This window comes from Dendronephthya gigantea, unplaced genomic scaffold (assembly GCF_004324835.1).
Source record: "Dendronephthya gigantea isolate DGI-Jeju-01 unplaced genomic scaffold, DenGig_1.0 000013F, whole genome shotgun sequence".
NCBI classification, from domain to species: Eukaryota; Metazoa; Cnidaria; class Anthozoa; order Malacalcyonacea; family Nephtheidae; genus Dendronephthya; species Dendronephthya gigantea.
The window spans coordinates 3,144,184-3,154,452 of NW_021163023.1; the positions used below are offsets into that span (position 1 = coordinate 3,144,184).

General features: G+C 36.3%; 1 protein-coding gene across 1 annotated transcript; it reads right to left on the reverse strand.

The window, feature by feature from the left end:
* Window positions 1-376: 376 nt before the first annotated feature.
* Window positions 377-4,850, reverse strand: LOC114519365. Its single transcript, XM_028539489.1, has 7 exons — window positions 4,742-4,850; window positions 3,983-4,065; window positions 3,462-3,747; window positions 2,769-2,969; window positions 1,987-2,275; window positions 783-1,556; window positions 377-698 (listed from the first exon to the last, which is right to left on the reverse strand). Exons 1-7 carry the CDS (start codon window positions 4,781-4,783, stop codon window positions 673-675), a joined length of 1,701 nt encoding a protein of 566 aa, XP_028395290.1. The 5' UTR covers window positions 4,784-4,850; the 3' UTR covers window positions 377-672.
* Between the last annotated feature and the right edge of the window lie 5,419 nt (window positions 4,851-10,269).

Here is a 10,269-nt window from a genome sequence, read left to right on the forward strand (position 1 = left end):
GAACCGCAAAGCATCTATGGACTGTTTGGAGGAACAGGAAATATAAGTCTGAAATCATTTGTCCCTCCAAACAGTCCATGGATGCTTTGCGGTTCCCGACTAAACACAGTACCCTGCTCGATTGGGAAATGGCTAATTGAACCTACGCCTTTTCGATGTTTGTGAAATGCTCTGACCACCAAGCCAAAGGCCTTGTTTATACACGGTAAAGAACAAATTTGCGTGTAAACAGGCGAAAATGAACGAATTTCAGACCTAAATTCGTCCGGTAACGTTTAAACAAGGCTTAAGATCAAGTTGACATAATGTGTCATTTCCACTAATGGGCTTAGCATATAGTTTATATTCACATTAATTAATTTATTTATGTCCCACAATGTTGATGTTAAAACTCAAGTACTTTATTGATTATTGTTTTTTATATCAAGACATATGCTAACATTGACATATTGTTAAGATTGCATGAAGCAACTTATAATGAAGTATGTAATATCTCGTCGCTATTTGCGTTCAGCATTTAACACTCTAATTATGTTCGCCCATATATGCCAACCAAATTTCAACACAAAAACATATTAAATAATGTTTAACAACTTTGCCAGATCACGTAGTCCACAAGTACTACAGCAACACCATGCAGTTAACACTCCGGCTCCATCGATGTAATTAACCTTATTTACCATTTCGTGTACGTTTATCTAAAAATATGGTTTGGGTCAGTATTCTCAATTTGTGAGTTGTGATAAATGTGAGGAGTAAATTAGAACGTGCATATAATATACCTTTGAGTCCACTGTGCAATTTATCGAACAAACCATCTGCCATTCTCCGTTTTCTTTTACCACCTTTGCTGTCTTTGCTTTTAAGGTTTTGAACGTCATTTTCAACTGTTTTTTGTGTATTTGCCAAGGCACCCTTGTCAAAGATGGTTTGTACATTTGTCAAGACACTGTCGTTGTCAAGAATGGTTTGTGTATTTGTCAAAACACTGTCGTTGTCAAGAATGGTTTCTACATTTGTCAAGACACTGTCGTTGTCAAGAATGGTTTCTACATTTGTCAAAACACTGTCGTTGTCAAGAATGGTTTGTGTATTTGGCAAGACACTGTCGTTGTCAAGAATAGTTTCTGCATTTGTCAAAACACTGTCGTTGTCAAAAATAGTTTCTACATTTGTCAAGACACTGTCGTTGTCAAGAATGGTTTGTGTATTTGTCAAAACACTGTCGTTGTCAAGAATAGTTTCTACATTTGTCAAGACACTGTCGTTGTCAAGAATGGTTTGTGTATTTGTCAAAACACTGTCGTTGTCAAGAATAGTTTCTACATTTGTCAAAACACTGTCGTTGTCAAGAATGGTTTGTGCATTTGGCAAGACACTGTCGTTGTCAAGAATGGTTTCTACATTTGTCAAGACACTGTCGTTGTCAAGAATGGTTTGTGTATTTGGCAAGACACTGTCGTTGTCAAGAATGGTTTCTACATTTGTCAAAACACTGTCGTTGTCAAGAATGGTTTGCACTTTTGTCCCACTTTTATCATTCCTCTTCCCAAGTTCTGTGAATAAAATACAAAAGTTAAATTAAAAGCGTATACTGAACAATAGGCAGGTCTCCTAAAAAGTACTCAGTCAGTAAAACTATTACGTTCAAATAAATTTAATCAAATAAAGGAGATGCTATATATATAACCGAAAATAGTAGCTACGTAATATTAATTACTCGGGCTACTGTGGTCTAGGTCTAGCCGAGTCTAGGTTTCGCGATTATTATTTTTTTTTCGTGTCGCAGGCTTAGTCATCCGCGCGGACAGTCGCGTACTTACAGTGTATCAATATAGCTCAGTTTCAGTGCAGTGTATTTACCGGCTACACAGCCCGAGTTAACGCCTACCGGGCGTCTTGTTAATTAATTAAACGCCTGTTCAACAGTTCTACAGGCAAATGTCATCGTATTAATTAATTAATTGACGCCTTTTGTATTCTTACTTTCATCCAAAACAGAGAGGTCATTTGGATCAAACCAGATCCTCTGTATATGTGCCGCGTTACATTGCTTGGGCCTCCGTCGGAATCGTACTTGCACCCCAACGCAACCAATATCTCTCGATTTTATGAAACGACGAACTGAATTTTCAGTTACTGATGACAATAACTGATCGCCAGTTACTGACGCTTTTTTTCTCAGGAACTCCACCACATCTTTAACGTGGAACACCACCGACTTTCCGCATGTGCATTTTGAAGGATTATGGTCATTATCAATAAAACGCATCACCTTTGCAAATTTAAGGAAATTATATCAGATTATTTCAATTATGGTTGTTATAGACCATAGTCAAAGTGACTGAACAATATCAACAGAGTGGGCCAAAATGATAGTTTTAAGTAGGTTTATAACACATCGAAAATCAAGTGGGCATATAATTATCATATTTGTATACTTCACGCAAGGATACAGGGGCCGGTTGTTCAAAAGCCGGTTAACGCTAACCCAGGGTTATAGTGTTTATTTGCATAATTTAGGCTACTAAAACCAGATTAATGCTTTGCCGGTATATTCTGGCTTTCCGACCATGAGTAAGAGGCTGGCGAAACATTCTGGTCTTAACAACCTTATTTTAAATGACTGTATATTATCTAGTTTATTTTTATTTTTTCTTGGTAACGCTCATAGTTTCTACTATGGATTTATATGGCTTAAAATGTAAGCGCGCGTGTGAAATTAAAATAATATGCAACTAAAAAGTAAAAGAAGCAAGAAAACATACGTAATTTGGATCCTCTTTGGCCGCTAAAGGGAGCAAGTGATCATGTAGAAGTTTATGAATTACATTTGCATTATTCTGACACTTCTCATTCGATGTGGGCTGCTGTTCTGATTCTCTTAATGTGTAGCCTGGCAAAATAACTTCTTTCATTGTCTCCCATACCAAGACATAATCGTCAGCTAGATCAACTTTTTCCAAAATCTGCATAGAAATAATGATATATAATAGCGAACTTAAACAAAGCTTAACCTACTACAGGAACATAAAGAACAATTGAGAATTTGAGAATTTCAACAAACAGGACAAGGGTATAACTAGAAAAGCTTATAATACCAGACTATATATAATAGAAAAAATAAATCCGGAAATTATAGTAACTAAAATATTAGACGTCGTTGTAGCTCTGTTTTCCAACGGCAAAATACAGATTATCACGTCTTTTATACGTACAGTATATGAAATTTAGGCAACTGCTATTTTAAACTGGATCCTATAGAACGTTTTCAATCAAACCCTGCGTTTACGGCTGTATTATTCAGTTTCATACGATAGATACTGGAGATAAAATAAACATGCACATACATAGTCCGCATTTTCACTGACATGCATACACTGACACTGTGACAGTCTAATTTATGAGGCTATATTTAATCCGTACATATTTCAGTATTACATACTACATACTATATTTACCTTTTTGGCAGAGAAAAGCAGAAGTCCCATCATAAGTTTGACTCTATCATCAATTTGCATGCCCTTTTTTTCTATTTCTTCCTCTAGCTCTTCCAAAATAGTGAAGTAAGTGTCGTTTTCTGTGCATTCTTCGAGATTGTTATGCATACAGGTAGTGACAACGCAAATGCTTTTGTGCGCTTCATTCATAGCTGCTTTAACATTCATCTCAGCTAAGACTTTATCCTTTCCAGTTAGCCTTGGCGAAAGTGCTTTAAATTCAATTCGCAACCACCGAGAATTAATCCTATATGAATGATAGCTATACGTTTAGATCAGTCATGTACGTAAAATTTTAGCGTTAACTTCGTGGTTAATTTCAAGTACTTCAAAAATAATAGTAAAACCCACCTTATAGTGAAACCCACCTAACTGACATATAATGAAGAATCTTATAACTATTTTGGCATTAACCCGAAGGATCGTGTATACTCTCACATATACGCAGTATTATAGTGATTATACTGTATGAACACACATACTTTTTTTCCGATGTGTCAAGGTTCGTGGAGACCACGGGAACAGTATGCGGCTGCAAGGTGTTCTTCATTGTGGAACTTCCACACTACAGAGTGCATGTATAATAAGTAGACAAGTTAATTAAAGACGGCTTGCAAAAGCCTGGTTTCAGTATGATCGTTACGATCGCTGTATAAATATGTTCACTGGGACGGCTAAAAGTAAAAATTTTCTATATAATCGTATAACAATCGTGATCGCTGCGATAAAAAACTGGGCTGGACTTCGATTTCACAAGACTTCGTGCGGAGTGTAAAGGGCTACTGTGAGTGTAGGGTGATGTGAGTATGAATAATAAAGTTGCTGTTTTGCTATTTTGGGTGGGTCAATATGATTACCAGACAATTACATACAAACATGCGTGAAATTGCAAACCTATACCAAGTTACTATAAGACTGTAATTTTTTGCATCTTTTCATTATCGTTTTAAGACGCTTAATTAATTGTTCACGCGGTCCGAGTTAAAGTTTTTTCAATATATTAAATTAGATTTAATTTCTGCTGCAAATTGATTGCTACTGCTTTTGCATTGTTTGCTGTCATTTCTGCGCAAAACCAAAAACAGTCAAAAGCGTTATACGTGTGCACGGTCTAATTGTCATCCAATCAATTTCCAACACGTACGCTGATTGGCTGCTCGAAACACAATTTCATTTTCAATCCTGGAGCTTTGGTAATGGTTATGCGTAACGCATAAATATGTGGTCAATATAATACTTACGCCATTAAAAGAATTGACTGAAACATTTTTTAGGACCTTCATATCGGACGCATCATCCCAACCAAATGGAATAGTTGTGTTGCTTTGTCGATTTTCTATATATCTGCTGCTGGATTCTGAAAAAAATAAAGCTTGTTAACAAGTTCAATATACTTACTTGGTCACAAAAGTTTGTTAGTAGTACGATAACAAATTTATATATAAAGCGAACTGAATACAACCTTGGCAATGATGCATCATAAACGTTTTGTATTATAAGCTACTTTAAGCCACGCAACCTAACTCACGGATTACAGGCATATTTACCCTTGAAAAACCTGATAAGATTGTTAACTTAGGTCTAACCCCTGTAGAGTTTTTAAAGATCTTGGCTTGCGATATTGAGTTATATTTTGCTTACATGGCTTAATTGTTTTGTCTACGTTCATAGCAATTAGTTATTATAGCTGCTAAAGCCCCGTTTACACTACAGTCTATTTATCGGCACGGCACGGCTAAAATGGGCACGCGTACCTTTAAATCGGGTGTAGTGTAAACGGGGCTTAAAGCCTATAACATATGGTGTTTAGGAGTCTATACTGAGGTGCATATATTTTATTAATTCTTAGTTAATTTCAAGAAATTTGAGATGCTCGATCATGTTCAACGTTCGGCACGGCAATTTTCATTCGGTTTGGCTATAGTGTATAAACCAGGAATTAGGGAGTAGTTCATCAAAAGGCAAATAGGATCATTATCTCAAATAATGATCAAACCCGAAAAACTGAAGTCACATGAAGCACTATAAGACAACATAAACGCACTTTATTTAATTATTTTGTAAGCAGACAAACATTTAAGTTTAAAAAAAATTTGGGTGAATCGTTAACTTGAATAGATGCAACATTTGGAATAATCGTCACAACTCAAGGTCCATAAGATGTATCTAAAGTATAGCATGCATTTATTTGGCCATATGAGTAAAACCACTAACCACACGTAAATTTCGTATGCCAAATATACTCATTACAGCTTTCAAGGCGGTAGTCTTTCCCGATACTGATGGTCCCATGAGCACTGGAATGGCACATCCATCAAATTTTTTTAATATAAGATCATAATTACACGCCATGCTACTGCCAGCATGGGCCAACACAACTTGGGGATAGTTGTTTTGAAACAACGCCTTCTCCGTGACCAAAGTCGTTTAAATGCTGCTCCATCATCTAAATCTAAACATAATTATAAAACTCTTTACCTTCTAGCGATTGAAACTAATATTAATGCTCAGGTGCAATTAATGATAATTTACTGAGTTTCAAAATCAACGTTCTTCATTGCAAATTTAAATACTTTCGAGTTTGGAGGAAAATAATTCAGTGTAATTTTTATAAATTATCTTTTAAAGAAGCTATAGTAATTCTTTAGTACTTATTCTTTAACGATAACACTATTATTAAAGTTATACGGAGAAGATAGCTGCGAAGATTATCCATAACTGTCTATTGTATACCGGTAATAAACCCTGATGACTAATTCTTTACTGAATGGATAAAAAAAGAAGGCATATGAAGGTACATGTATTTTACCACTGCTAATTTTCGTAAATATGGCAAGCTACTTGCTTCCATCGAAACATATGCTCTTTCGTCTTGCGGGATAAGCCTTCCATTCTTGTCGACATGCACATGTGGATTAAAAACCCATACATCATCAGTTTTTTGTTTTCCAACAATCTGTATAAAATATAGCATGAAACTGAGGGCGGCATTTAATGATATTTTTGCTTGTCCCTGCGGCGTTTATTTGAGGGAGGCGTTTATCGAGTAATTACGGTAATATATATCACCATTTAGCCGCAAAAGGGCGAAACAGCTATCCGCAGATGCTAATAGTGCTGGACACGAGTCATAGTCCATTCGTGGCCTTTGCGCAGCTTCAAAACTGTGAAATGCAGTGCGTTTAGAAAGCATGGGATTCATGCAAACCCACAAATTAACCTTAAAGCTTTCGTGGCTCATGCCACGAAAGCTTAATGCCCTAAAACAGAAAACGCATTTGCGCAACAATCAACAAATTACTTACCTCTACAGGTTTGAAACTTTTTATTTCCTCACTTGAGTTTTCATGTACTCCTTGCATAGACTGTATACAAACTGCGGCAGAAACATGTCCTTTGACTGGGCAATCCACAGCGGTGGGAATTTTGCAGTGAGGCAGTTACTATCGTTGTGTTGTTACCAAGCTGCCGGTTGGTTAAAAAAAATTGCCTAGAAAACAGTCATTAAAAGAACCGAATTATTAATAACCAATAAGTAATATTTATTTCCTAGAAATTGAAAATTCTGGTTTATGGAATTTGCCCGTGATTCTATTCCAAGCAAGTTAGTGATTCATGCTTCCCCCTGTTTCACAAAGTACTTGCAGCAGATATTTGTAAAATACTCTATAAAAATCAACATGCACGTAAGCTATTTGTAAACTCAAATGACTAAATAAACATTTATTTTCGAAGACCGATCGAATTGAGTCGTATATGAACTTGAAGTCGGATCTTGAAATTGCCGAGTTTTAGCTTTTGTTAGCGATTTTTGCACATTTGTAGTAGGTAATCATACATTTATATCTATCAATTTTTTAAATTTCTATACTGTTATGGTGATTACAGTGGAATTGCGGTGCCCACGCCAAATTCGGGACCGCATTATATTCTGCCTGTGAGTTTGCTTGTTAGTTCGCATCAAACACGGACGTGAATATTCTTGATCGTTAGTTTTCTGACAACTATGATTGAAACGGTGAACGCCGGTAAGACGCAGGCTATGGTAATGAGCAATCTTCCCTGCAATCTTTCCTGCAAGCTGATTGGCTGTAGCAGGGGGTGGAATTTTACGATATCTGACCACTGTCCGGAATCCTATATTTTATGAGTCTGACTACGATACGACCGAACGCCGCTTTTTGTAAAAAAATAAATACGTTATTTACCGTTTTGGTTCTTCCGGATAGAAAAATATTTCCCTATTTCCCTGAAAAATATTTTTCTATCCGAACCTCGCAGCCGGTAAATAACATATATATCTTCACGCGACAGTGTAATATGCTATGTATTATTACAGAGTAAATCTAGATACAGAGTTGGAACTACACGTTGTAAACACTGCCGAAAATTATGTTATTCTGTACCCAGCTTTCTTTAAAGCCGACGATAAAAAATTGATAAACTGCAGGTGCTCGGCAAGTTACGCGAGCAGTTTTATCCAATGGGTTTGCATTGAATGCATCTGGTAACTTGCTGAGCATGCGCACAAAAAACGTGGACGCACTAGTCGTGGTGAGAACTATATTTTTCTCATTTTCTGCGCTCATGCGTAACATTTTTACTCACCACTCGAAGAAAAAATCACCGCCTAATATCCTCTATTATTAATTTAAACATAACAAAAAGCTTGCCAGTCTTCAATTTTTATACTTTTCATGATATTTAAGTGCTGTTTTAATACGCACCGAAACAACAAAATTACGTTTGAGTGGCAGTGTTTATTTTAACAAAATATACATAGCTAGCTGCCGGTTAGGTGGGTGCAGAAAAAAATTAACAACACATCTTACCTTGACGATCTGTCATTATCTGCCGATATAAATGGATCCCTCACTGCTAAAATTATACGGATGATGTACCCTATAACACTCCCTTCTCCATCCCCAACATACCCATCGACTTTTACGTCGAAATTTGTTATCTCTTCAAACCCATTTGTACGTTCATATCCAAGAACACCGTTCTTAGATATAAGCTTATTGGGATCTACCTCTTCACAAGCCGCTTCGACTTCATCAACAGGCTCCATTTGGCATTGACATCAACAAGAAACAAGTATTTTATTTTTAGCAAAGCTCAGAGACATGTGCTCATAATCATATACACAGATATGAAACTGAAGCCAAATTGAGTCACATGGTTTTTTGCCTAATGTGCGCGTGCGTAATTTCCTTGGCATGTGTCATGTTGAAATTTAATGAGTAAATCAGTAGAAAAATCGTTTGATGATGTATTTCTTTTGAATTATTCTTCATGAAGTATTAGGATACTAACATAAATGTTTAATTATGTTCAGTGACTGTCTAGTGATGCCTACTGATGTCTTGTTCTGTTTAGTGATGTCTAGTGATGGATTATAATGCCTTGTGATGTCTAGTGATGTTCAGTGATTCCGAGTGATGTTCACTAATGTCTAGTAATGCTTAGTTATGTCTAGTGATGTCCAGTGACGTCTAGTGATGTTTGGTGAGGTCTAGTGATGCATAATTATGTCTAGTGATGTCCAGTGATGCCTGGTGATGTATAATGATGTCTATCGATGCTTAGTGATGTCTATTGATGCTTGGTGATGTCCAGTGATGTATAATGATGTCCAGCGATGTCCAGTGATGTATAATGATGTCTATTGATGCTTAGTGATGTCCAGTGATATACAATGATGTCTATTGATGCTTAGTGATGTCTAGTGATGTATAATGATGTCCAGCGATGTTCAGTGATGTATAATGATGTCTATTGATGCTTAGTGATGTCCAGTGATGTATAATGATGTCCAGCGATGTCTAGTGATGTATAATGATGTCTATTGATGCTTAGTGATGTCCAGTGATGTATAATGATGTCTAGTGATGTATAATGATGTCTAGTGATATATGATGATGTCCAGCGATGTCCAGTGATGTATAACGATGTCCAGCGATGTCTAGTGATGTATAATGATGTCTATTGATGCTTGGTGATGTCTAGTGATGTATAAAGATGTCTAGTGATGTATAATGATGTCCAGTGATGTCTAGTGTTGTATAATGATGTCCAGTGATGTATAATGATGTCCAGTGATGTATAATGATGTCCAGCGATGCCTAGTGATGTATAATGATGTCTATTGATGCTTAGTGATGTCCAGTGATGTATAATGATGTCCAGCGATGTCTAGTGATGTATAATGATGTCTAGTGATGTATAATGATGTCCAGTGATGTATAATGATGTCCAGTGATGTATAATGATGTCTATTGATGCTTGGTGATGTCCAGTGATGTATAATGATGTCTAGTGATGTATAATGATGTCTAGTGATGTATAATGATGTCTATTGATGCTTAGTGATGTCCAGTGATGTATAATGATGTCCAGCGATGTCTAGTGATGTATAATGATGTCTATTGATGCTTGGTGATGTCCAGTGATGTATAATGATGTCTAGTGATGTCCAGTGATGTATAATGATGTTTAGTGATGTATAATGATGTCTATTGATGTTGAGTGATGTATAATGATGTTTATTGATGCTTGGTGATGTCTAGTGATGTATAATGATGTCCAGTGATGTCTAGTGATGTATAATGATGTCTAGTGATGTATAGTGATGTCTAGTGATGTATAATGATGTCCAGTGATGTATAATGATGTCCAGCGATGTCTAGTGATGTATAATGGTGTCTATTGATGCTTAGTGATATCCAGTGATGTATAATGATGTCTAGTGATGTATAATGATGTCTAG